Below are 27539 nucleotides of genomic sequence, written 5' to 3'. Positions count from 1 at the left end.
AAAGCTTTTCTTAACTTTGAATTTCATTACCAGAAATTTTCTTAAAATTGGGAGGGAAAATGCTGTGAACTCTTTACACATCTATATTAGTATGGCATTAATATTCCACTATTGTTGCTTATTTGTCTTGTCATAGTGCAGACCAGTAAGGATAAGGCTACAATGTGAATTGCTTTCCTACTACTGTGGAAGACATCAGTCTTTGATCTAGTGACAAAAACGACTGTTTTTTAGCAAGTCTCTTGGGCTTTCTCTTTCATAAAGTAGCACATTTTATACTCCTTGTAAGGAACAAATTTTAAATATTAGATTACATAAAATGCAAAAGAGACTTAGTCTTAAATCTGTTGATTTTGAGAAATCCTTTTCAACAGCTGTGTCTTAGCTCTTTTCACAAAGGCTTTTCATCAGAGTAAGTTTCACCTGTGATGCAGAGTAAGCAGATAGAAATGTTCATAACTGCAATTGCCAGACGAGAAGTTACTTTTTCACAGACAGCCATAAAACAAAGTAAGAAAATTAATAGAAGATGCAGGACCAATATTGAAATGAATGACTCTACTCAGTAAGTGCACTGTTTTTAATGCAGAAGTATAAAAGCGAAAAAGGTAGACTTGATACACAGTTGGCCACACATATATAATAAATCCTGACTCATTAAATGAACTTAATGGTCTCTGCCTCATTCCCCTTAATGCAATGACAGCAGCTCTAATACCACAGCCTAATACTCAATCTTGTTTTACACTCTGGAATTCCATTTGCCAAACCCAATTATATAGTCTTTCCTTCCCTTGTCTTGTTCTCCCATTGTGTGATCTAGTGTGAGATGTATAAAGCTTGGGTGCTTTTTGGTTTTAAACTGTTGTCATTTGCATCTTGCCTTAGAGTATGCTGTTCCTCTGGTTCTTTTGAGGGTTCTGAGCTAAGGATTTATAACTTCTGCTTGAGTCAAAGAACTCTACTCTGAAGTCTTTTATTTCCTTTACCTGCAAGGAAATTTCAGTAGTTTAGTGTCATGATCAATAAGCCCTTGTGTGGGATTTATATATCCAGTTTAAAACATAGGTGGGGTTTTTTTCATCATTCAGTATTATCTTTCTATTTCCTCAAAAACTGAGAAACTCATACTCATGCTTTCCTTTTTGTCCTCAGTCCTGAGGAAATGGTTAAATTATTTAGCTTTAAAGAAAGAACTGGTAATAACTGCATAAATGCAGACAGGCTTCTGTCTTTCTGCTTAAGCTGTTCTGTAGAAGAGAAAAAAGGTTTGCCAGGCCTGCCTAGCACTTCTGAAAATATGAAAAGTACATATCCCTTTTCAAATCCTTTTTTCTGTTAGGAATTTACAGCTTAAAGCAGAGCTTCAGTTGGTGTTAGAAAAGGACAGAGGTCAATCAAATTTGTAATTTTGTAAATGAAGTGTTGATGTAGTCTGACCATCACAGAGCAGTTCACTACACTGAGACAATTCCACATTTTGGTGTAGAACTCTGGGAAAATATTCCTGTTCAAGAATGATGCTTTAATTTATAGAGGCATGTGTACTGTGCCTTAGTTTGCATTCCTCTATCGTTTACGTGCTAAAGCTAGTGGTGTTTTTCTTTCACCAAATTTTTTGTAAAGCTAAAATTTGTTACACTAGAATCTCCAGTTAGTTCATAGAATCACAGAATGGTCTGGGTTAGAAAGGACCTTAATGATCATCCAGTTCCAACCCCCCTGCCATGTGCAGGGACACCTCACACTAGACCAGGTTGCTCAAAGCCCCGTTCAGCCTGGCCTTGAGCACTGCCAGAGATGGGGCAGCCACAGCTTCTCGGGACAACCTGTTCAAGCGCCTCACCACCCTCATAGTTAAGAATTTATTCTTAATGTCTCAGCTGAATCTCTTCTCTGTCAGCTTAAAGCCATTCCCCACTGTCACTACATGCCCTTGTAAAAACCTTCTCCCTAGCTTTCTTGTAGGCCCTTTAGGTACTGGAAGACTATTATGAAGTCATCCCTGAGGCTTCTCCAGGCTGAACAAGCCCAAAGTTACATTCAAAACAACTGAGTAAGTTACATTCAAGAAATGCAGGTTCTGGTTCCAGAATCGAGGGTAAGATTTAAAATGGTGTGAGATGACTGGACTGTTGTTTGAATGTATTCTTGGGTAGAGGTTCCTTCCCTAATTCCTCTTTCACTCCAGCAAAAGAAAGTTCTAGTCTGTCATTTGATGATTCAGCACCTTCTTCAGATTTTTCAAGCCAAATATAATGCCACATTTATTCACTGTTTATCCTTTTCCTAGCGGTGTCCTTTTGTTTTTCTGTAATTACACATTGTCTATTTGGATTTCAGCAAGGCTTTTGATACTGTCCCCCATAACATACTCCTGGAAAAGCTAGCAGCTCATGGCTTGGACAGGAGCACTCTTTGCTGGGTCAGTAACTGGCTGGATGGCCGGGCCCAGAGGGTGATGGTGAACGGTGTTGCATCCAGCTGGCAACCAGTCACCAGTGGTGTCCCTCAGGGGTCTGTGCTGGGACCGGTGTTGTTCAATATTTTTATTGATGACATGGATGAGGGTATTGAGTCTTTCATCAGTAAGTTTGCAGATGACACTAAGCTGGGAGCTTGTGTTGATCTTTTGGAAGGAGGGCTCTGCAGAGAGACCTGGGTAGGTTGGATAGATGGGCAGAATCCAGTAAGATGAAATTTAATAAGTCTAAGTGCCGAGTCCTACATTTTGGCCATAAAAACCCTTTGCAATGTTACAAGTTGGGGACAGTGTGGCTGGATAGCATCCAGGTAGAAAAGGACCTGGGGGTATTGGTGGATGGCCAGCTGAATATGAGCCGGCAGTGTGCCCTGGTGGCCAAGAAGTCCAATGGCATCCTAGCCTGCATTAGGAATGGTGTGGCCAGCAGAAGCAGGGAGGTTATTCTTCCCCTGTACTCAGCACTGGTGAGGCCGCACCTTGAGTACTGTGTCCAGTTCTGGGCTCCTCAGTTTAAGAAGGACGTGGAAATGATTGAGCGCGTCCAAAGGAGGGCAACGAGGCTGGTGAGAGGCTTGGACCACAGGCCCTACGAGGAGCGATTGAGAGAGTTGGAGTTGTTTAGCCTGGAGAAAAGGAGACTCAGAGGTGACCTTATCACTCTACAACTTCCTGAAAGGAGGTTGTAGACAGGTGGGGGTTGGTCTCTTTCACCAGGCAGCAACTGACAGAAAGAGAGGACACAAAGTGCGCCAAGGAAGGTACAGGTTGGATATTAGGAAGAAATTTTTCACAGAAAGAATAATAAAATATTGGAACGGTCTGCCCAGGGTGGTGGTGGAGTCACCATCCCTGGATGTATTTAAAAAGAGATTGGATGTGGCACTTGGTGACATGGTTTAGTTGAGGTGTAGGGCATGGGTTGGACTCGATGTTCTTGAAGGTCCCTTCCAACCTGGTAATTCTGATTCTGATTTGTGCTTTAAAGACACTGTTTAAACAATAGAAATGTTTGTACTATTCCAAAGTATTTTAGGAGAAAGTCTAAACATTTATTTGCAGGGTGTTACAGAGTGGTCTGAATCATAGAATCATAGAATAGTTAGGGTTGGAAAGGACCTTAAGATCATCAAGTTCCAACCCCCCCTGCCATGGGCAGGGACACCTCACACTAAACTTAGTATGTTATCTGAAATTGTGATTCAAATGTAGGTGAACGTTTAGTAGATGTTATTTTTCATTTTTTATGTTCTTTCTTCCTTGTATTCATTTGGTAACTGGATATTAATTTGATTCAAAGAAGATTTTTGCCATATTCTAAGAACAGCATTTTCTTATCATATGGTGTTTCCTATGATCAATACGGAAAAAGAAAGACTCTTTGCACTTTCAAATGGCCTTGAATCTTGAGGGTTCCCCAACACACTGTTTCTGAAAGCTGTTGACAGGCTTCAGGTTCTAATTTAGCCAGATATTTTTGCAATGATCAACAATTAATTGGATGATGTAACTGAGTGGAAATTGTTCTATACGGGATGCCCAAGATTTTAAGAGCAACATTCTGCATTCAAATGCACACACCACTGCAACATCACAGCTTGACAGTTCTGCCCTTCATGGTCATTGAGGTGGCGTCATGCTTTGTAGTTCAATGTGATATAAAACATGATGGTGTTCTTGGGTGTATAATCTGGCAAAGAAAGTTTATGGAGTCCTCATTAACAAAGTTTACTTCCTAGTTGTTTAAAATATGTTATTAGATATTTTAAAACAAATCAAAAGAAAACATTTGGAAACCAAAGTTTGTTGTTGTTGGGTTTGATTCTTTTTTAAAACAAATACAAGTATATAGAAATGTATGATTTATAGGCCTGTAACTATATGTATATGTACAGGGATATGTACTGAGAACATTTCTAATGCACCATATGAAAAGAAAACCACTTCTTTGAAGCGATTATAACCTTGACTGAGGTCCCAATTGAGATGTTAATTGGAATTTTTTAATTAGTTTAATGCTTGTGAGGAGTCTTTTAATGGTGCTGTATAAAAATCTAGAAAAGAAAATAAGATATTATTTCACTACTGGTCAAATAAAATATTGAACCTTTTGTAACTGAGCAATAACTAAAATGTACTCCAGGCATTTTTATCAGGTTCCTAACCAGGTTATGACTCAAAACACTGTTTTTAGTGTTTGCAGTGTACCTTGATAAAATAATGCTGTTCTTGAGACATCTCTCTCTCCTTCTTCTCCTTACAATGCCTAAGGTATCATCTTGAATTACTTCAGTTTTCACATCTCTGTTATTTCTTTTCACTCCTTATTGGATTGCCAGCTTTCAGCTGACTAACTTTTCTCATCTAAATGCTCACTTTTAATTTTTTTTTTTCCATATGTGATTTTTGTCGATGTTATTTTCTATATTACTCACTTTAGTAAGTCAGACTGGCTGTGTTCTCCGTGCAGCTTTCTGCCTTCTTTCCTCTCCCACAGGAGCATGGAAAGTGTGCACACTTTTTCAGGGAGGCTGATGAGCCCAAGCAGGATGTCTGACCAGTCATAACAGCTCAGCTTCCATCGTGTCACACCGTTGACATTGGCTCTCTGCTAGTGTTGGCCATCCCACTGCTTCTTGTATATCATGATACTTATATTTTTACACCAACATATTTATGGTTGTGCTTCATCTGTGACACACTATAGCTGCCTGTGTGTCCTGGGTTCAGCAGTAGCAGTCATTTTTCTCCTTCTTAGTAGCTAGTGCAGTGTTGTGGTTTTGACTTTCAGCCTGGGAACAGCGCTGATAACACCAATGTTTTTAGTTGCTGGTCAGAATGTTTACCCTGACCAAGGACTCTCTGAGTCTCATGCTCTGCCAGGGAGGAGGATAAGTTGGGAGGAAGCAGAGAAAGGACACCTGACCCAAACTAACCAAAGAGGTATTCCATACCACAGCACATCATGCCCAGTATATAAACTGGGGGCAGTTACCCAGAAGGGTGAGATCACTGCTCAGGTTGGGCTGGATATTGGTTGGCAGGCAGGGAGCGGTTGTATTCTCTTCCCTTGTTACTTCCCTTATCATTATTATTATTGGTGGTAGCAGTAGTGGTTTGTGTTATACCTTAGTTACTGGACTGTTCTTATCTCAACCTGTGGGAGTTACATTCTTTCGATTCTCCTCCCCATCCCTTTGGGAGCAGGGAGAGGAAAGGAGGGGGAGGGGAGTGAGAGAGTGGCTGCGTGGTTCTGGGTTGCCAGCTGGGCTTAAACCACGACACTGTATCTTAGTGAAAGAACGGCCCAGCCTGCACTGGTACTGTGCCGTGGTCCCGCTGAACTTCTGTTTATTTCACACCACAGCTTTTATTCCTTGATTTTATTTGGAACCAGATCTGAAACACTGTTCAAACCATCCAGACTAATACCCTCCGGTTGTTCCACATTCATCTGCGTCCTCTCTTCATCCTTTACTCTCCTTCTTTAATCGATTTTCAGATCATGCATCAGCTTTTTTCCAAGCAGTACGTTTGTGAGTGTCAAAGCATGTTCTCAGGAGCACAGCAGAATGTGTGCGGCACAGTTTCATTCCGTTTTTTGCTCCGTCTTTTTTCATTGTGTACTTCTGCTGCTCCATTACTATCTCTTACACCTGGTAAGAGATTTATAGTAACAGCGAGAAACCTGTCAGACTCTGTCATATATTTCTTTCACTGATGTGCCACAAGTGCTCAGCAAATTCCTACTAGCCTCTTTCAGTTATCTTTCTCATATATTTCACATGTATTTCATATCTATTTCCTTTTTTCTTCCCACACTTTTTTTCTCCTTCAAACCAAGAAAATGTTTATGAGTTAGTGTTGAAGGCCAAAAGCAACTTTTTCACCATCATTTCAGTCTGGGGCTACAGCTGGTTCTGACTTCTTACCTTGTCTTTTTGTCTACATTTAGTTCCCCCCATGTCTTGGTTCTCCTTGTGTGTTGTTCTGTTTGTCTCAGTAGTCCAAGCTGTGTTAAACCCAGCTCTTAGGTCTAATTTTTAAAAGCCTCCTGCATATTGCTTATCTCCCCAGCTTGCTTTGATCAAGTTGAGCACATCATCTATTTCCAGGGCATTTCTTTCTCTCTCTCGGATTCCCAAATTGGATTCCATCCACTCAGCTGAAAAAAAAACCCCTATTTCTTGTTGTAATAAGAATCCATTTGATAAACAGAAATGAGACAGTAAAAAATTTCTTTGATTTCTTTGTAGATTTTTTGTTGTTGCATTTGAGCATTGTGGAAAAGATGAGTTAAATTTTAGAGATAATAAATCTGTGTGTGCTTGGTTTACCTTCATTTCAGTGTTCCTTGCGTTATTTGATCAGCCTCTGTTGGAAAGGGTGCTGAGGCTACTACAGTGCTGTGGGGTTTAACCTAATCTATTCCACTGTTTCTGTCTTGGGAAATGTTTAAGTGCTTTGTACAGAGAAAATTTTTTTATGCTGCTGAAGTTTTACTGTTCCTACTCAGCGTTTTTTTAAACCTTTCTGTAAAAGCCTTAGATCAGTGCTGTATCTCACCGATGCTCTTATGCTTTCCAGGCTGCCAGTTTGCACCTCGCTGATGGCAGTGTTTAACAGTGCAGTTTGCAGAATCGTTGTCAGACAGGAAGGTAAAAACCAGTTTGCCCTAGCCCTCAGCTGGGTGGGAAGGAGAAGTGTTTATGAAATAAGTGTTGTAAAAGATTTAGAGAAACATAACCCTGCAGTGATAGTTTCATAGTCATTTTACTGCCTACAAATACAACATTTGATGGTAATCTCTTTAATGGGAAATGCTGAGGAGTTGCCTAACAGATAAGAAACATTTATCCTTATTCCTATTTCTTCTGCATGCCCTTGACACGTGGTAGGCAGAGATTAACTCAGCAAATCTATGGACTTGAGCTAGCCAAGTTTTTCTCAACTTCGTTGTTTTCATACAACAGGTGTCAAATTCCTGGTTTTCCTGAAAAATGCAGTGCCAAACAGCATGGAAAATAAGAAGGTCTAAGAATACTTGTATGTGTGTGTGTGCTTGGCAACCTATCACATTATATAGTATTGCTGTCACATCCTCCTATTAATTAGTCAGCACTTCTGTTATTGTAACAGTAATTTGGGTTAAACTAAAGAAAGAAACACAAAATTTCACGAATACTTGTATTCGAGCAGTGTATCTGGAAGTATGGAAAAGAACGGGGTTTTCTTCAGCTCTTGGAAGCGTGGGAAGGCCCCTTGCTGATTGCTTTAGTAGAAGGTCAAATTCAAAGACCTATCTCTTGAATTCCTTTTGCTTTAATGATAGGAGGAAATTTTTGTGGAGAGAGATGATCCTTTTTGGTCCTAGCAGGCCCGGAGACTTAATCACACACAGGGTTGTGTGCTCAGCCAGGGGAGGCTAGATGGGACTTCAGAGTCCATTGGCATGATCTGAATTTGGCTGCTGTGATATGTTAGAATAACAAATAGATAATTGCTTCTGTCTCCAACACTGTTGGAGGATAGTAAATGCAGAGATGATTGGGTAGTGGTGACTTGGGAACTGAGTAGCAACACATGAAAAATAAACCCTGGAGTCATCTCTGACAGTTTTCTAGGCCCATAGGTTTTATGTTCAGCAGCATCCAAAGAAAGGCAAGAGCAGAGTGTCCTGTCACTGTACACAACGTCCATGTGTCCACATCCTCAGTGTGGTAACTGGTGCCTCCCACCTCGTCACTCATTCAGATACACTCACTCACAGAGCAGTCATATACAGCATGCAACAGACTGCAGGAACACACACCTCAGCTCTCCAAGATACATAGCTTTTAATTTGCAGTTGTTTCAGATCAAAAAGGTATAGTCTTATTTCCATTTTTATATATACGTGTATATATGTATATACTTTCTAAGAAGAGACAAGAATTATCAAGATCAGTTATTGTACACTCTGAAATAGGAAATCTTTTACATTAACCAGCAAATGTTGCCAGCACTTCAAGAGTAGTTAAAGATAAAGAAAAGCATATGAATTTTCAAGAAATGTCACTAGTTTATCATACAAAGAATTTGAAAAAATAAATACTCTTTTCTTCCTTTTCACTAGGCTGTTAGCACAGTTGACCTTGTCTTAAAATTCCCTAATGAAAGCAGAACAATTGAATATTCCATGGCTGGAATTTATGTTCCATCTTACAGGAGCATCAGTAGCTGACATCCACCCATCACATACACAGAAGCTGATGAACTGAGTCAATCCCAACTGAATAAAACCAAAGCAGATGATAATTGCTGGAATAGTAAACAGATGGCTTCAGAATGGCAAATTCTAACCTTTTTAGAGACTGTTATATAAATCAGTAATTGCCTGTTGTCTGGGGAGATGAAGAGACCTCCCTCCTCTTACTGGTACAAGTGTTGATTGCAGAGAACTCCAGAAGGCTGTAGAGCAGAGGTGTATCACAAGCCTCATTCCAGGCTCTGCTGGAGTAAGCTCCTTGGTTTCTGTAACCTGCAGGTCTTCCTGACAGGAGGGCTGCAGTGTGCACCTTTTTTAAGCAGAGTGGAATAAAATCTAGCATAGAATCTGCTGATGGATCTAGCTGGAGAAATTCAGCTGCTTCTATTTAATTTTATGCTTAAATTATATTCTCTGCTTTAAAAAAAAAAAAATGTCTAAATACACCATTTTCATGCCTTGTTACATCAACAGCTAGAAAACAAATCACTGCAGGTAAAAGAGTGAAAAGCAAGATGAAAGACTAGGTTCTTCTTGGTTAACAAACATATTAGTGCAGATCTCAGACCTATTGTTTTCCACTTTTACTGTGATAAAAATAAATTTCCTTAAAATACTTGAACTTTTTATGTTGACGTTACCTATATGGGGGAACTGACGAAAACATTAATTTAACATTTCTCTGTTCTGTTTTTATGCATGCTCTTAAAATGCCAGACTCCTGAGTTTCCTAGAGCTCTTGTGTGAGAGGTGAATGACTGCACAACAACTAGCAGCATATCAGTTCTAGTTCTGCAGACTCAGTCCTGCCTTTTACACCTGGTACCCAAGCCTGTACAAAACCTAAAGTATAAAGAGTAGGACAGTCCCTGAGAGAACCAACTATTCAAAGTGCTGCTTGGAGGTATCATGGCACTCTGTCTTTGCAGTCCAAGCAAAGGGGAAGGAGTTATGGTCACAATTCCCTAGTATATACACTGTTACAGCTAGCAGTGCTGTTTGGAAAATGGGCCACACCAGCAATACAGTTCCTGGTTTGTGTACAGGAGTAACATGCCAAATCATTTGAGAAGCCCAAGCCTTTAGCTTTTTCTGTGTGGCACTTGCCCACTGTTAAACAAGGTTTATGTATCTACTACTTTAAAGACAGTAGAAATGCTGTTCTTTAAAGCATGTTATAGGTATGTATTACAGCAGAGTTTGCAGTTTCTTGAATCCTGAGGCATTTCTGTTCTTTGACATAACAACAGCCACCACAAAAGAAAAAAAACCCTGAACAAATCCAAAACAAACAAAAACCATCCCCCAAACCACCAGCAACAAACAACTCCCCAAACATAACAACATTCCAGCCCTCACTTCATTTAACTGTAGATTGTTTCTGTTCAGAGTGTAAGTTTTGCTGCGTGGCCATGCCTGGAAAGCCCATAATCAGTAGGAGTGAGGCAGGCTGCAGAACTGCAGCAGTCAGCATTAGCACCATCTCAAACACACACTTAATCCCAAGGCCATAAGAAAAGGCTTTGACTTTCTGCACAGTGGTGAAGGCAAAGGTTCAAGTCTGAAGAAGCTGCAAATTCAAGAAAGTAACCTCGCTGACTAAAGTCTTCCCTGTCACCTACACTTGCACTCTGTGTCTCCTATGGGAAGGGACAGATCAGAGCAACAGGAGCATGCGCAGACCGGAAAGAATGAAGGAAAATAGCACAAAGCAAAAACATGACGAGAGAGGCAGAAGAGTAAGCACAGTAGGAAATGCTGGGCATGGGGACAGTACCCCGGTTACAGAGGGTTAGGAGCTAGGGTTGGTAATTTATAAATGCCCATTTCACCACCCTGTCAGAGAGGCACACAGCCTTCCAGAGAGCTTGCATTAAAATGTAAAAGAATGAAAATTGCATTTCAGATGCTCTGTGAAATGTAACAATGACTTTACCTGTTACACAGGCTGTCTTTCCTACTTGCCATGACATCGGGAAAAGTATAATCAAAGTCAGGAATAGTATTTGAGTAACACAAGCTAGGTTTTTTAGGTTATAGTCTTATGATTACTGAATGTCCCAGCTAGACTGTTCACCCATGGGCACACTATAAATACTTCAGCAGATTCAGTCCCTGATACTTCGCACCTAAACATCCTGTGATGGACCTGGTTTCCTGAAATGCTTACAAGAGCCACTGACTGATTCTTGCTGCTTAAACACGCCTTTTGATAGGAGAAACTGTGCAGATAGGTTATAGCACAATCATTACTTTCTGCCCTTAATTGCAACACATACAATTTGATTTTTAGCATCTCAGTAATTAGAAATACTTCCAACTTTGTATCATTCATCCACTTGAAATCTTTGAAAAGGTTTGTGAGAAACAATGAATTGCACATAGGGCACAGATCACTGCAGGAAGGAGGCAGGGAAAGAGAAAAGTAGCAGGAACGGAGAAAAGACAATGACAGTGCTTTATATGTTAAGGAAAAAGAAATTATGAGGATGGTGAAACACTGAATCAGGTTGTCCAGATAGGTGGTAGATGCCCCATCCCTGTAAGTGTTCAAGGCCAAGTTGGATGGGGCTTTGAGCAACTCAGTGGAGTGGAAGGTGTTCCTGCCCATGGCAGGGGGTGGGAACTAGGTGATTGTTAAGATCCCTTCCAACCCAAACCATTCTACGATGCTATTCTGTGATTCTATGTGCACAATGAGTGTGTGATGCGGTCCACACTTACAGCATCACCTGTTCAGTGATTCCCACAAAGGGCTGGGTTTCTTTCCCTTCTTCCCTTTACTTACTTTCCTAGATTTAAAACAAAATAAACGCTGTCAATATAGCAACTCTTTCATGGTTGTACTATATTAACAGTGTCAGCAAAGCCACCCAGCCCTGAGTTCTTGCCCAGTTCCTGCTGTATGGTTTTATAGTAGTCAGCTGGACACAGTTTAAGAAGGGCCAGTCCCTTCCTGTGCAGAGGAACAGCACCAGCTGGTGACAGCAGGTGCAACCAGCCTGGGACAGGCTCTGCCAACCACCAGGACTATGCTATTTCAATAGAAACAAGCCCCATCTACTTTGACAACATGGAGAGCACAGCACAGTCAGGTTCTGTCTTGGTGTTTCTGAACCACAGTACAGTAAAACAGCAGAAAAACCCCACAGAATACACAAGCTGCCACCACCTTATCTTGCCTCTTACCGGTTTGCTTGTTTGCAGGGGAAGAAGAAAATGTACTAAACTTTGTCTCATTTTTTCCCCTCTCTCCCACTCCCACTTCTTTTCTCACAGCACACTACAAGTGAAAGTCTCGGAGCCGCAGAATTCAATAGACATGAACACAGAAACTGAACATTTGAAGTCCATAAAGACGTGCCTTAATCAGCCCACTGAGTGGAATCTGAGTTTTTCAGCAGCATCTCTCTCCAGCTGTAAAGTTTTTAACCAAAATCTCAAAACTGATGAGAACAAATAGATCGCAGCTGTTCTTGCACTATTATTTTATACATTGTTCCTGGTTTGTTTTTTTTTTTTTTTCTGCTGAATAATAAGCATTCATTACATTGATCTTGAAATGATCTTGTGTGATTTGGCTTTCTATTACTATTAGCATTATTCATTTTGATGTTCCTTTTCTTTTTTCTAAATATAAATTTTCACATCTGACCATCATGAAATTCTTGCAGTACAAATTTATATCAGAATCGGATGTTCCCCATTAATAGTATTGTGATTTTTCTATGTTCTTTAAGTTTAATTATTATTTCCCAAGTTTATTTTTGTGCACGAAAGTTAATATATTATGTAATTTGTGGCATAGGTCACCATGTAAAGATTTATGGTAATAACAACTCAAACTAAGTCTGTAACAGGTGGAGACCGACTACCTCGAAGCAACGCAGTGAAAAGGTAAATTACGTGAGGAGATCTCCTTCACCAACAGAGTGAAATGTGCCGAACACCCAGGTTGTTTCTGCAGTATGCTTTCATCTTCATCATCCATCTTGAGAACGTCTGTGTGACAGTGTGTCATGAGCATAATGTCTAAAAGAATGGGCTGAGCCTGCAGGAGAAGCTCTTGAACAAATGTCATTCAACAAATCTGTATCTGCACTTTCTGAGGTTTCTGCTAAATGGTCTTTCTCCTCCCTTTGTTTCTATGAATTTATGCCTGCCACCAATTAAAATGGATGTAAATGCTTTTCCCATTTCATTTTTTTATGTGTACTTCGGAAATTCAATGTAAACATCAACATTTTGAACTCTACTCAAAGAAGTAGTAAATGGTTGTAGCCAACTACATTGTAGACATTCCGTGCTTAGATCAGCTTTGGGCAAGGTTCATGTGCTTCATTCATCAAAACATTATTATTAATACAGCTATAAAAAAGTGTTAGAATAAAACCATATAATATATTTCTCTTTTCTGGAGTCATACATTCAATAGCTAGAGCAGAGGATTCTTAATTCAACTTTTTAATAAGTGGTCTCTCCTGTCCTTGCCAAGAACTAATTTTCCAGAAGGCAATTTCCTTGGAAGACACTGCGTTCTAGAAAACAAAGGTTTTAAGGATTCACTTAAATTTATCATCTTTCTTAAAGTGAAGATGCAGTTCGTCTTTACAGAAGTTTGTTGGTTTGCAGGTGCTATCCAGTAACTGAAATAAAAAGGTTGTTGTGATTTCTGGTAAGTCTCACAAGATCCCAAAAGGACACTGAGTCACTGAAGTGTCAGTGCAGAACATGGTTAAAAGAATAAACATGCATCATCACACCACTGTCTAAAGGGTCTTTATGTATCTCAGCTATTTAATGCATTTGGATTCTCTGAGGCAAGAAAGCCAAAAAGAATTGAACTTACTGGGGGAGAGGCACTGGTGCTAACTTCAGTGAGCCCCACCTGAGGACCAGGGTGACCCTTAAGAGGGACACATAAATGGTCTCACAAGCTGTGCTGAGCAGTCCAGCCGGTCCCTTGTTTGTGTGCCTGAAGCAGGAGATGTCACAAGGATTTTTTCAGGGAAAAAGGACCAAGTAAATCCTGGAACCTTTTCTGTTAATTACAGACATGTCTCACACCCAAGCAGCTGCCTGGTTTTGTTAACAATTGCAATCCCTTCCTGTGTGTCATACTGAGTTTCAGTTCGCTGGTAAATCCAAAGGGTTTCAGAGGGAGGCAGATCCAGGCTTAACCCAAACTCAGGAACCACTGCTTTAAGTCAGACAAACAACAAAACTAGAAAAAGGTGTGCTTGGTGAAGCACTTGCCCTTCTTGAGATAGTTATCAGCTAAAGGAGACTGTTACCAACAGAAAATTTTTTAGTCTGTAGTCTGGACAGACAAGCAAGCAAAAACAATCACAAAACTGGTTTTAAGAAACAAAAACTAGTGTAGGAATAACCATGGGATCATTTTGACAACAAAGGACTACTGCTGGTTTATCATTTAATATGGAATCAAACCTAGGTCTAGTGTGGCTCATGTTGGACACCCTGTTGTGTTTAGCCAGAAGAAAGAGAGAGGATGTACAGTAATTGCTTCAGCGCAACAAAGTGGCTAGTTTTGAGTCAGTCAGAATATTTTGGGGATTAAGCTTTTATTCCTCAACCAGTAAGTTAGGGTACACTTTCAACCCATAGAATTAAAGTCACTAAAACCCAGCAAAAGAATTTTAGTAAGCATTATTCTTTTTAACTTAAGATTTTTTTCACTGCAGCTTGTAGGATATATCCAGACTTGGCTTCCCGTCAACTTTTGGGTGTACCCTACTGCTACCATAAGCAACTTTTGAGAAAGTCAGCTGCATACCTTTAGACATTGATTATTGCTGATGATCAGCTTTGAAAAATACAATACACATTCAAGCATCCTACTCTGCAGTTACGCAGCAATTCTTCCTCAAAAGTTAAGTCATTTTGACAGAACACACCTAAATTGCCTCTACAGGGACTGCAGTGAAAGGACAAGGGGTAACAACAGGGTAAAACTTAAACAGGGGAAGTTTAGATTGGATATAAGGAGGAAGTTCTTTACTGCAAGGGTAGTGAGGCACTGGAGTGGGTTGCCCAGGGAAGTTGTGAATGCTCCATCCCTGGCGGTGTTCAAGGCCAGGTTGGACAGAGCCTTGGGTGACATGGTCTAGCGTGAGGTGTTGTTGTTCAAGCCCAGCTGTCAATCCAGAACCACGCAGCCTCTTGCCCAGTCCCCCCCCCTTCTTCCCCCCACTCCCGGAGGGATGTGCGACATGAGCAAACCACTCATGAGAGTAAGGGTGAGAGAAAACTTGTAACTGAAATTATTTAAAGCCATAAAAAAATTAAAAATAAACTAAACTTTAAAGCACAGGGTAAGCTCTGACAATCAACTGATGCAAAATAAAATCTATACTTCACACTGCTAAACTGGGTTCAGGCAGTATTCAAGGAGACAGGGGCTGTCTCTGATCTTAAGTGGCTGCAGAAACACAAACTCCCCCTGCAACACAAGCGGAGACTTGAAGAAAAGGATTATCAAAAGAGGGAGCTCAGGACTTCAAAATTCTGTTTAAAGTGATGAATAAAAATAATTCACTGCAGTTACATAAGCTTCTGAATAGCAAATATCAGCAGAAAAGTGTGCAATGGCATTTTGTGGTTTGACAGGTTTCCAACAAAAATTGAATGGAAGGAAAAGCAACACAATCCTGTCTGTTTTCTACGTGCAAGCTCGAAAATAGCCTAATAGTCAGTGCAATGCACTTTGGGAATGCTACTTTTCACTTGTGTCCCTAAGCTATTTCTGAGTTACCAAAGTCCCTTTACAATGTATTTACCTATTTTATATGCAAGTTCCTTAGGAAGTCTCATTGGGCACCAGCAGCAGAGATGCATGTGTCAAGCAGTTGCCCTGAGTTTTTTCCAGCTACCTTGAAAATTATTTATATTGTAACAAAGACAGACAGGATTGACTGTTTCCAAATTAAAAGACTAGCATTTCCAGAGTGAGCCTGCTCAGCCACCAGTGACTACTATGAGCAGTTTTAAGTAAATCCCCTATTATCTCTGTGAAACTCATGCCTATTCCTAGCTAAGTCATTAGAAAAAGGGCTGTGAACTTGAGAGCTACAAAGAAATCCCAATTGCTACTTCAAAAGACAGTACACCGGTCCCAGAAAGTATTTCATGTTTTGTTCTTTCTGTATTTAAGTATTCCTGGATCTTGCTTTATACCACAAATATTTTTATGCTTTCCTAAAAGCACAAGACTGATTTTATATAACAAGGTCGAGAGCAATAGCAGACTTCCAGGCTTAGCTTTGTGAAATCAGTAACCCAGATTCACTATTTTGCCATTTTTTCAATACAGTGGACACATACCTGCAGGAAGCAGAACTCACAATTCAGATCAATTCTGTTTTACATGAACATGAGCAATAAAACCTGGTCCATGGATGCGCTAGCTGAAATTTGAAGAAAGTAGGTTCCATTAAAGGTTGGTATATTCAAAGCTGCTGCCATCAGAAGCAACTACTCCAGGTCAAACATTCTCTCTGAATAATGTTAAATATCAAAACAGCATTAACTACTTACCAGCAGCAGCAATTTTTATTTACAGAGAAAGAGTATTTTTTCTCTATAAAGTAAAAAAAATAAATCCAAGTTCCAGTAATATTTTAATATGGTTTTATTACATGAATGATGGACTTCGTATCGGGAAAAATCATCAAATGCATCTATATAAAAAGAATTTAAAAGTTCATTGGAAGTTCTAGAATTATAAAAGATCATAGTATAAAAAGAGTCAAATATGGCTAACAACAAAACAAATCTTATGTTTTAAGACTGATGTCAACTACCAGCATTAACAAAGGCCAATTTCTCTCCTTTTGTCTTCACTGATCTGCTTCCCTACTCAAAAGTCTTGAAAGATTCATTCTTGTTTTTTCAAGTGCCACTGTTTTTGCTCGTCTTGAAGGCCTTGAACTGGACACTGGGACAGATTCTGGAATCTCATCACCACTGAAATGTAAAATATTTTAAAGTAAGGCCAAAAAGACTAAGCAGACACAAAAGGATTTACATTTACAAACTTGAAGCAATATCTTGGAGAGCAAAAGTACTTTGTACTAATTATAAGCTATTTATTTTCTGAGAAGAATCAGCAGATTCAGTAACCATGTGTCAGCAGTTGCAAAATAAGCAAAACTCGCAAAAGATCTGATGGTATCAAAGTAGACACAGGAGTAGGCAAATGGGAATGATTGGCCCTGGTCACCCTAAAGTCCAGGGGATACTTTCTTGTGAAACAGTGAGCATAGCTGAAAATTGCAAAGACGATGTTGTTTTAATGCCTATATCCTACAAGATCAGAATGCATTACGTATATTCAGCCATCAGTCATTTCTAGAAGCTTATTGACTACATCTTGAAAAACAAGAAACAAAAAGGGGGGGGGCAGGCGCAGAGAGAGAATTCAAATGAAAAATTTGATTCCTCCACAGAACAGTTATTAGAAAAGAGCAGAAAAAGTGACTGGAAGAAGAGCAATAATGCAAGCCAAACATATGACTTTTGCCAGGTGGAATGTGTTACTGCTGCAGACAACAGAAAAAAAGAACTCCAGTCTCTTAGCAATGACAATAAAATGTGAAGCTGTCAAACCTGCTGCTGTTTCAAAAGCACCAGTTCAAAGGAAACTTTTTTTTTTCTGAAATATTTATCGGTGTTATGAGGAATAGAGGATATTAAAGATGCAGGTTTGGGAAAAGAGAAAAATTAGAATTAGATGTCCTTGCTAGGACAGACACCGGAGGGTTGAGGTTGGAAAGAAAAGAATTTACCTTTCACTGCCACATGTTGCAGTTGTGCCAGTTTTCCTTCTGCTCATGGATCTCACTTCTGATGCTGCTTTCCGTTGTCCTAAGCATAAGCAAAAGCCTCTTTTCATGTCGTGATACTATTTCTTTTCTTCAACTAGTTCTGTATGTTTCTTCAGTGTTCGATATTTCATTGACACATGTAACTATGCAGTCACCAGAGACAGAATGTGGTGACAAAACAAAACAGTCAACAAAACCCCCTCAAAGTACCACTTCTCTCCAACACACCTGTACATTACTGTACATGACTGCGGCCAAAGTACCCTGAAATCCTATAGTCAGACTTATTTTTTTAGAGTCTGTCAGGAGAGGCTGACAGCACAAAAACTTCCATGAAGAAGTTTATTTTTATCTTTTAACTAACAAAACTTTAAAAAATACAATGCTGTATGAAGACTGAATGGGGTTTTTGTATATACATTCACAAAAAGTTAGTAGGAAGTTTATCTTTTTAAAAAACAGAGTACTGTAGCCAGAAAAAGCTCTGCAAACCTTTGCCAGTTTTGTTTCTTGTGGATTTCTGTTTCGCAGTTGTTTTACTTTGAACATCAGTAACTGGAGTATGAAGAGCATCTTTGTTATTTTCTGTTAAACAGAATAGCACATGCAGAAGTCAGAGACAATCAACTTTTAATATACCTTAAGCACCAGTATTTTAAATATTGGCTGGTATATGAAAAAGCCACCCAATTTTAACCCTATTTTTCCTTTAAACTTACAGAAATTCAGTAAGGCAGCTAGAAGGAAGCTTCAAGTGTCACTCAGCTTTAACCCTGTCCCAGCACAGGTCAATCACATGTAAACTGTCCCTGACAACTGTTTAGCCCCTTCCATTGTGTCAGAAGTCAAGCAAGCAGGGCAGAGACCAGCTTGGCTGAACAGGGAACTGCTCATGGAGCTCAAAAGGAAAAGAAACTGTATGACCTCTGGCAGAAAGGTCAGACACTTTGCAGGAAGATTACAGAGCTGTGTTTCATATGTGCAGGGAGAAGACACAAGAGGCCAAAGCTCAATTAGGGTTGAAACTGGCCAGTGTTGTGTCAGATACCAAGAAGGGCTTTTGTAAGAATATCAATAGCAAGAGGAGGCTTAAAGAAAACATGGGACTGATTCTTGTTGAAGATGGTCACCTGACTAATAGAGATGAAGAAAAAGCAGTGGCATTCAATGCTTTTTTTGCCCCTGTCTTTAATAATCTGAGAGACCTGGGACTGACTGCCCATTCCCCTGAGTTGGAGGACCATAGGTGTGGAAACAGTGACTTTCCATTTGAGGACACCGGAATTGTGAGGGATCTTCTGTGTCAGCTGAGTGTCCATAACCTGAATGACCATGAGCCAGCAGTACAGCCACTTGGCCAAGGAGGCCAATAGTATCCTGGGTTGTATCAAAAAGTGGTATGGCCTCATATTGACAAGAAGCTTTTTTCCTAACATCAGATCTAAATCTCCTTTGCAGCAATTGAGGGACAAAAGTAGTGTCTGTTGCCCCTTTTGCTCACAGCTGTCATTTAACAAATTTGAAGTAGTAGATGCTGCTTTATTATTAACAATCCCAAATGTATTTGGGGAAGGGTGGCAGAGTTAAAAATGCTTTCTCCTACAGCCTACTTTTAAGAAATGCCCAAAAATCCTGTTTTGTAAGAAATTCGTATCAAAAAGTATTATCAGATGGTAACAGAAAACAGTACAACTATTATCTCAAAAGCATACTTGCAACTTCCCATCAATAAGTATTTGAAGACATAAACATAGAAGATATAAAGTTATTTGACACTTACAGAAACAACAGATTAAAGCCCTGAAATACTCCACTAGAAAACATAAACAAATAAATCAAATAAATGTTAAACAAAAATGTGGTCTGCTTAAAACAGTTGCATGTCACCATCTTTGCTTTACTGCTCCAAGCAATTCCTAAACAAGTTAACTTTCTGTGCCACCAGCACAGTGCACATGCAGCTGCATAAGCTGTGCAGGCAGCAAAAACTCTTCCAGCCGTTTCCACTTCCAGCTCTTACATAGCAATTAAAAAAAAATGCAGCTCCAACCTATAAGCTTGTAGCAAGGATGGGCCAGTGTCAACAGTGAAGGCATCAGCCATATACTGCTACTATACAGCCTGTAAGTAGCACAGGCATGGTAACTCAAAAGCATAAAAGCACCACAAAGTACCTGCTTCTTCCTCCAAGTTAGCAAGTCACTTTCTAAAGATGAGCTAGTCATCACTGGTAGTTATCAGACACACAAGCATGTCAAACAGCTAAAAAACTAAAGCTGATTTTAATACAGTCTTTGCTAAAAAGAAAGAGCTGCATGACAGAGCTTAAGACTCAAAATACAGCACTAGTTATACTAATATGGAGAATAAGAAAACAGGATCTGATCAAAAAGCAATAAAAATCAGAATATAGTTCAGTACAAGCAGCATTTTATACTGTATACATATTTACTAGGTAGTACCTTTTCCTATTTTTCCACAAAGTAGGTTAGTTCAATGGAGGGAAAACTAGCAGTTATTTTCATAGCATCTAAGCAAGCTACTCTATTGTATACCTACTACTAAACTACACCTCTCCTAAATTACCTTCTTCATTTTGAATAGTATTTTCAGATAATGTGGTCTCCGTTTCCTGTGTCCTTTCAGAGAGGCCTGTTTCCTCAGTCATTTCAGTGTGCTCTTTGCCCACGTTAGGATCTTTGGTCAAGTTCATCTTGAACTTCTCAATAGCTTTTTGACACAGTTTATCTTTCACTTCCTGGAGAAGTGACATTTAATATTAAACGTTACTTCATTTTACAACTATTTCTTTTACTCATTAAAATTTCCCCCATTTGTGAGTTCAGCTAATAGGATAAGTTCAATTTACTGCACAAAGGATACAAGGTGTGACATGATAAGTCAAGTTGAAAGGAGAAACACTTTCTTCATCACCACCAAGCACTGAAATGCCAAAAAACCAAGCAATATTAAAGCAACTGGACCTTTCCAGCCGAGTCCTGGAGTGCAGCTGCCCCTGGATGATATGCCCACAGTGCATCAGCATTCTTTTCAACATTTCTATATGCCACTGTTGTCTTCTGTCACAATCCCAGATTTTGCTGTGTTTTTCCCCATATTAAAAAAGCATCAATGTAAAACCTGTCATATTACTCTTGTAAGCCCTTCCCATCTTATCTTAAATCAAGCACCCTTTTCAGGTTGCCTGATGATCTTACACAGTTACAGCGTAACTTTAGTTGTAACATTTCGGCTGATAATACTTAAGTAAAGATAAGCCTCCAAACTGGGACACTCCACATTAAATTTTATTTTAATGTAAAAAAAATTAACTACACTACAGTAATCAGAAGAACTTAGTGTATTGAAATATATCAAGTTTCATGTTTCATGCTAATTTTACTATCTATGGTGTCTGAAACCTGTAAATTATACAGTGACATGAGCTCAGATTTCTAGAAACAACACATCAGAGTGATTTTCAAGGACTGGTTAAAGAGAAATTCCAGTCATATTGTCATAGTAAGTAAAAGGCTCTTCATTTTCAAGTAAATCAGAATATTGGATGGCTAGTGATTAAAAAAGAATCATGTTATTTATGTACTACCTCTAGAATCTCATTGATCAAAACCAGAAGATTCTCTGTGGAAGAACCACTGAGTTCCAGCGAATTTAAAGCTTTTACATAAATACGAACGTCTGGTGCCGTTGGGTCCCTCAAGATTTCGTAGCAAATTTTCACTGCTAAACTATCATGCACTGTTAAGTCCTGTAAAGGAAAGAAATTAAGTATCAGACATTTTGCTGGGATTTACAAAAGACAGCAATGTGATTATTCAGATATAAGCAGCTGATCTTACAGAATAAACACCAACTGATTTTTCTACTTTTCCCAATATAGACAGTTAGCCATGGTGCAAGTTTCTACAAGCCTCTTTTAATTGTAAAAGGAAATCAAAGATGGGGGTTGATGGAAGGTCAAGCTAAAAGATTTCATTACCTGAACCCATCACTCATTTAATCCAGTTGCTGATGCTTAGGAATCTCAGAAAGGCCCAGACAGCAGGAAGTGAAGGGGATCAGTTCTTAATCTCTAGCCACAAATATTGTTTTCCTCCAGTTTAACACACTGTACCTGATAGTCCTGAGACTTTTTAGACTGATGTTTCAGTTCACTTGGTCTGGTCAGGTCCACTAACAGTTCAGAAACATTACTGACATCTATTTCAGCCAAAGGTGAAGTTGCAGGAGCATTTAACAGTGTTTGCAGAGTTGGAAGATAAGCTTCTTCAAAGCATTCCTGGTTAGACCTGTTTCAATATATAATAAGACAAAATTAAATCTTAATTCATCCTTAAGTTTTCCCTTCTATGCTGAAAGTTCACAGACCTATTACAATACATCCGTCAAAGCAATGTGGGAGCAGCCAAGCTTGGTAGACAGCCAGCAGGATCTAGATCAGAACTGCTTCACAAAACCAATTTAGCACATGGTATTTCAAGTAAGATTTAAGTAAGACTTTCTGCCTCTCAGCAGTTTGAAAGTTCATCCTTACTACTGAAAACCTGATATATACACACATATTGTCTCTTAAGGGACAGAAACACATTTTTCTAAATCTTTTATTTAGATTAATTTGTCCTCTGCCCATTCCTCCTTCCTGGTAACATTTTTCTTTGGGGATACTTTTCATTGTGTAAGAAATCAAGGAAGCCTGGCAAAAAAATGCAGTTGTTAACAAGATTTTTGGAAGAAGTATTTGTGCTTTCTTTTCTCAGAAGAGTTAAGAACTCCTGCCAGGCAAGCCTAAAAGTCATGTTGCACTTGGTTCTGCAGCGAGTTGTATATAGTTCTGCAAGCCAGATCAAAACAATTTAAAAGTTAAGACATCAAAATGCACAAGGCAAAAATTGGGGAAGTGAAGCCTTTTTTATTTTTGATACTTGTTAACCTCCTATTTGAACCCAAATAACTACAGGAGGAAAGAAAGTAAATAATTTCAAAAAAGCAGATTGTTTGCTGCTGGATTCTTGAGCCAAAGGAGGTGACCAAAAGACCTTTTGAGCACTAAAGCTGGGGGCAAGAAAGAATGGAATCAAGAATGCTCCCTTTCAGCAACTTTAAGGCTGAAGTAGTTCAAATATAACTGAACTATCATTCAGATTATTGCCTGTAAATTACGAAAAAAAAATCTAGAACTTTGTCTTATCAGGCCACGAGAGAGTTTCTAACTGTTTAGAAAACATTCCATGAAAGAGAGTTGTTCACTGGTCACAGGATCCTGTCCCTGTTATCAGTGTGCCACCCGATTGACATGACAGAGCATTTATAGAAATCAGCAGCAACATTTTTTTTCCTCCCAGAGTTCAAATACTTAATTTTAAAGAGTAAACCTGTTGATTATAGATGTGGCCAGATGGGAGGTCAACAAAGCAGTACTCAGAAAACAAGTGGAATTCAGGGAAGAGATCAGGACCAAAATAAGGTATAAAGCTCAGCCAAATCTCATTCATTACTTGAGCTCAATGGCAGCTTTGCAGACAGTTCTGAATTACACATAGTCGTTAATAATGCTCTTCTAAAAATATAGTATTGGTAAGCAAAGACACTCCATGATTCATCTTAATATGAAGCATTTGTGACCCAGAACGGAGATCATATTTCGAGACAGAAAACTAATGGTGTTTCCTAACTAAACACAGATTCCAACCCAGTGAGCCAGACTAAGATTTAGGATATTTTTCTCAACTGATTTACCCAAGTTTTGCTTAAAGCAAGTTTTTTTTCTTAAAAATTCACAGGCAAAAGATTATCAATATTAAAAGCTTAAATTCATTACTCAATATCAGTGATACTGGAAAAATATGAAATTAGCTTTTCTCAGACAACAGCAAAAATATATCTGGGGATTTTTCCCTTCTCCTCTGTGAACTACTCTTCTTACTGTGGCAATTTATGGGCACAAAAAATTGAATTCAATTTGATTTGGAAAAACAGATAAGGTCATGTATATTAAACTTAAATTAAGTCGTAACCATAAAAAAAAGCAGATAAAAGCTCATCTAGTTCAGACTGCCTAAAACTACTAGCAACAATTGAAAAGTAAGTTAAACACTTTATTTCTTTGAGCAAGTGGAAGGAGGTGAGAATTACTATTTAAGCTCCTATCCCCTTACATAAGCTGCTTTCTTTGTCCACTCCCAAAATAAACAGTAGATTTTGAATTTGCTGTGAATTTAGATTGGAGTATTCTGTTGTTAAAGAAAAAGAACAAAACCAAACCCCAAACCACCCAGCTTTGATATCTGCTGGGCACTGATTCTTCTCTTTTGAAGAATTCCTCCTGCTAGCTACTTTTTTGTGGCACTTCAAAGTCTATTTGTAGTGCTCAACAGCATAAATAAGTAAAGCACATCTTTTTAATTAATCTTTTATTCAGTGTCTTGAAGAACAATTTGAATTATGGGCTTAGGAAAGATTAGAAAAAAAAATGGTGGAAGGCTACAGGGGTAAGAGGGAATTAACGAAGTCTTCTGAAGAGTCATAGGTTGAGATTATGTACTCTCAAAAGTAACATGCACAGGAGTCTGAACTAGACCTTTAGGTCTACTTTACATTTGTGCAATTTCTACTTGTGCAAGATGGAAAAAGGTTCCTAAAGCTCCTAGACCAATGTGTATTTTCACGTAATGATTTACAAAGGCCATACCTATTTGCATAAGCAAATAAAGGGAAGAAAACTCCTAGACAGTGTCTAAGCCGAGTATCCTCTTCAGTCACAGGATTATACCACAACAAAATAAGACGAGAAAGGAGCTTGGCACTGATCAGCCTCCCAGAGAACATCAGTTTGGCTATGCCTTCTGCAGCATCTGTCCTAAGTTCTGGAAACTGAAGAAAGAGCTGATCACATACACACACCACATAAACCACAGCACATTACACTAATACTTTATGGAAACAGTCCACATCCTATTATGCCAATCAATTCTCTACATTCACAGATTTTCGTCTGCACAGAATTCAAAGCTAGCTCAAGAGTAACATTAGTCTGTATCAGTGACAAAGTTGTGGTCATTTTCTACAACTATTCTATTAATTTCAATGACACATCATGTAATATTCACATGCAATTTAGTAGGATGATAAGCTTTCTGCAAAAGACATTTTAAAACAAAACTTAAGGCAAATTTTATAATATTTCTTACCTCACTGTCTAAGAAACCAGAAAGAAGCTGCAGAAGGTTGTGAACCACAGTAGTCTCTTCCTCCTCTATTTTTTCATTTTCTTCCTCACAATTTTCAGTTCTAGTGTGTCCATCTCCACTTTGAGAGTCATCGCCTCTTCTGGCTTTAAATGGCTCAATCCCAAACAGCATTAGTTGGTCAAAGATTGCCTTTAAAGCACTGAGCTTTACCTTTAGATCATCTACTTGTAAAACCTAGGTTTAATAAGGAAAGTACAGCACCTAAGAGTAGACTACTGATGTTAACATTAAGCACAACAAGATTTTTTGCTTTAGAAAGATTGTTTGATTTGAGAACTTTTTTTATAGTACCTGGGACAAATGTCAAACTTTAAGAACATGTGATACAAGTTTAAACCTGAATTTATAACACATTCTGGGAAACAATTTATCATCAAGTCATCTATGCAATTTCCATTGCATAAAATCAATTGAAATTCACTCACAGAGTGAATTATTGTTCAGCTTCTAAACAGACACTGGAAAAACAGAAACTGGACAAATAGAATGTCTATTTGCCTAAAGAAGTTCCACAGTGATACGCACCACAGAAAAAAAAAAAAATATGTAAGACAATCCCTGCTCTGAAATACTGTACAGCTTAATAAAATAAACACAATGCAAAAGACGGCAGGGAGCAAAATAGTAATTAAAGTCAAAGTTGCATAGGTTACTACATGTATTATAGTTCAAATTAAGTTTCAAATAAAACCATACATCATGGGTTAGCCTTGAGATCCTTGATCTGTTTAGCTCAACACCCTGCTGTTGATGGCAGCCTGCAGAAAGAGTATGGGGTTTAATACCTACAAATATTAATTGCTGAAGTCTAAAGTTGCTAAAACAACTAAAATCCTCCCCAAAGTGATTTTTGCTGAGACATACTCAAAGGCAAATTAAGAACAATAGTGTATGCAAAATTTTTTAGAAAACCAAAGTTCTCCTACTATGGTTACTGACAGCTTTATGATCTTATCTAAGCTGAACGTATCATCTCAATGTCTGCTGTCAGTTCTCTTGAGAATGCAACACACTCAAAGCATGATGGCCACCTACGCTTTTGTTAAAGCCAGGGTCTGAAAAGTTAACAATAATGTTGGCTTTAGTATAATCAGCTCAGCATCAGAACATTTACCACAAAGGTGGTGAGATGGAGGTATTATGGTATTCAGAATGTTCCATATCCATAGACATTTGGCCATGCTATCTTTTGCTGGTTTGTAATATTGTTTTTTCCTCAAATTAACAACTCTTCCTTAATACATACAAAATTAATAATCCAGAAATTAAAATCTGACACCCAAGATAACAGGTGAGTATCAACAGAAATGTGAAAACAATCACAGTGACATTTTTAGTCTGGTTTCCCAAGGCAGGAAGGCTTACAGAAAAGACAAGCTGTAGTATTCTCGTTGTAACAACATAAATATATGAAGGACTTCACCCAGATCCAGAAGAGAAAGTGATCCTTACAAAGGATTCCTACAAACTTTTAAGGTAAGAAGTGACCTTACAAAGGAATGGCATGCTATCAAGCAAGAGACAATGTTAGCTTGAATAGCGTTAGACATTAGGAAAATCTACATGAAACCACACTCTCCAGACTCAGATCTTTAGGAAATCAATAATACTGATTCTCAAGTAACATAACTATGCAGAACAGCTCATTATAGATATAAGACTAGTTTTATTTACTAAGTTGCACAGACCATTGTTCCACTTCCCATCAGATGTTTTACCTGTAAGAGCAAGGCAAGCTGTTGTCGAGCAAACTCTTTCTTCTGAAGGGCACAGCACCCCAAACACAGAACTGCCATATTTCTCACAGCTGGATGGACATTAGTTATGCCAGGAAGTATCTGGAAACAATAATAGACTTTATAGTTAAAATACATAAATCAAAATTAAAAAACTGACTACTAAGATGTGCTTACCTTGAAAACAAAAATCCATTTAATACAGGATAGGAAAGTGGTAACTACTCGTGTTTATCTAGCTATAACTAGAAGTAGATTAAGTATGGTGTTTGAAATCAGCAATAAAATAATTGCAGTCCAGTAACTAAAGTATAACACAAAACCACTATTGTTACCACCAACAATAATAATGATAACAGAAATAACAAGGGGAGAGAACACAATTGCTCACCACCCATCGGCCAATACCCAACCCAACTTGAGCAATGATCTGGGCCTTCCTGATAACTCCCCCCAGTTTATATACTGGGCATGATGTGCTGTGGTATGGAATATCCCTTTGGCTAATTTGGGTCAGGTGTCCTATCTCTGCTTCTTCCTGGCTTCCCGTGCCCCTCCTCACTGGTTGAGTGTGATGCTGAAAAGTCCTTGATTGGAGTAAACATTACCTAGTAACAACTAAGAACATTGGTGTTTTCAGCTTTAGTCTGAGAACAGCGCTGATAACACAGCACTGTAGCAGCTACTAAGAAGGAGAAAAATGACTGCTATTGCTGAACCCAGGACACATGAATGTGGAATAGTTTTGAGAACACAACAGTAAAAATCCACCCGAAAGAAAGCCATGCTAAATATAGGGTGAACACTACAATGGCATTACTTTATATTTTTGCATTTACTAAAGAGTTCAAGTTCAAACAGCAAGAAATAAGATATCCCAAATCCCCAATATAATATGTGAAAATCTAGCACGAACAATAAGAAAGCACAATCTTGGAGAGAAAAGATGTGGAATAAACA

The 27539-nt window shown here is 38.7% G+C and overlaps 2 protein-coding genes across 5 annotated transcripts in view; one reads left to right on the top strand and one right to left on the bottom strand.

Moving 5' to 3' along the window:
• LCORL (ligand dependent nuclear receptor corepressor like) overlaps positions 1-13009 on the top strand; it is a gene marked incomplete at its 3' end in the record, with an annotated part of 88500 nt that extends 75491 nt beyond the window's left edge. The window contains exon 7 of the mRNA XM_080638893.1: positions 12009-13009. Within this exon, the coding sequence (XP_080495019.1) occupies positions 12009-12192 (184 nt within the window). The remainder of the gene's footprint in view (positions 1-12008) is intronic.
• Positions 13010-16402: 3393 nt separating this feature from the next.
• The window catches only part of NCAPG (non-SMC condensin I complex subunit G), a 28261-nt gene continuing 17124 nt past the window's right edge, over positions 16403-27539 (bottom strand). For 2 of the 4 annotated variants that reach the window (XM_080614714.1, XM_080614716.1), the window contains 9 exons: positions 26562-26681; positions 24784-25017; positions 24285-24466; positions 21711-21885; positions 21183-21344; positions 20162-20333; positions 18068-18160; positions 17537-17615; positions 16403-16715 (listed from right to left, as the gene is read on the bottom strand). In XM_080614714.1, coding sequence (XP_080470840.1) covers positions 16589-16715; positions 17537-17615; positions 18068-18160; positions 20162-20333; positions 21183-21344; positions 21711-21885; positions 24285-24466; positions 24784-25017; positions 26562-26681 — 1344 coding nt within the window. In that variant the 3' untranslated portion in view covers positions 16403-16588. Of the gene's footprint in view, positions 16716-17536; positions 17616-18067; positions 18161-20161; positions 20519-21182; positions 21345-21710; positions 21886-24284; positions 24467-24783; positions 25018-26561; positions 26682-27539 lie in introns of those variants that run through there. The other 2 variants (XM_080614715.1, XM_080614717.1) reach the window with 2 other exon arrangements.

Source organism: Psittacula echo (assembly GCF_963264785.1).
Source record: "Psittacula echo genome assembly, chromosome: 1".
Lineage (NCBI taxonomy): Eukaryota > Metazoa > Chordata > Aves > Psittaciformes > Psittacidae > Psittacula > Psittacula echo.
Note: the sequence above shows the minus strand (reverse complement) of the source record. Positions and strands in the feature narration are given on the sequence as shown.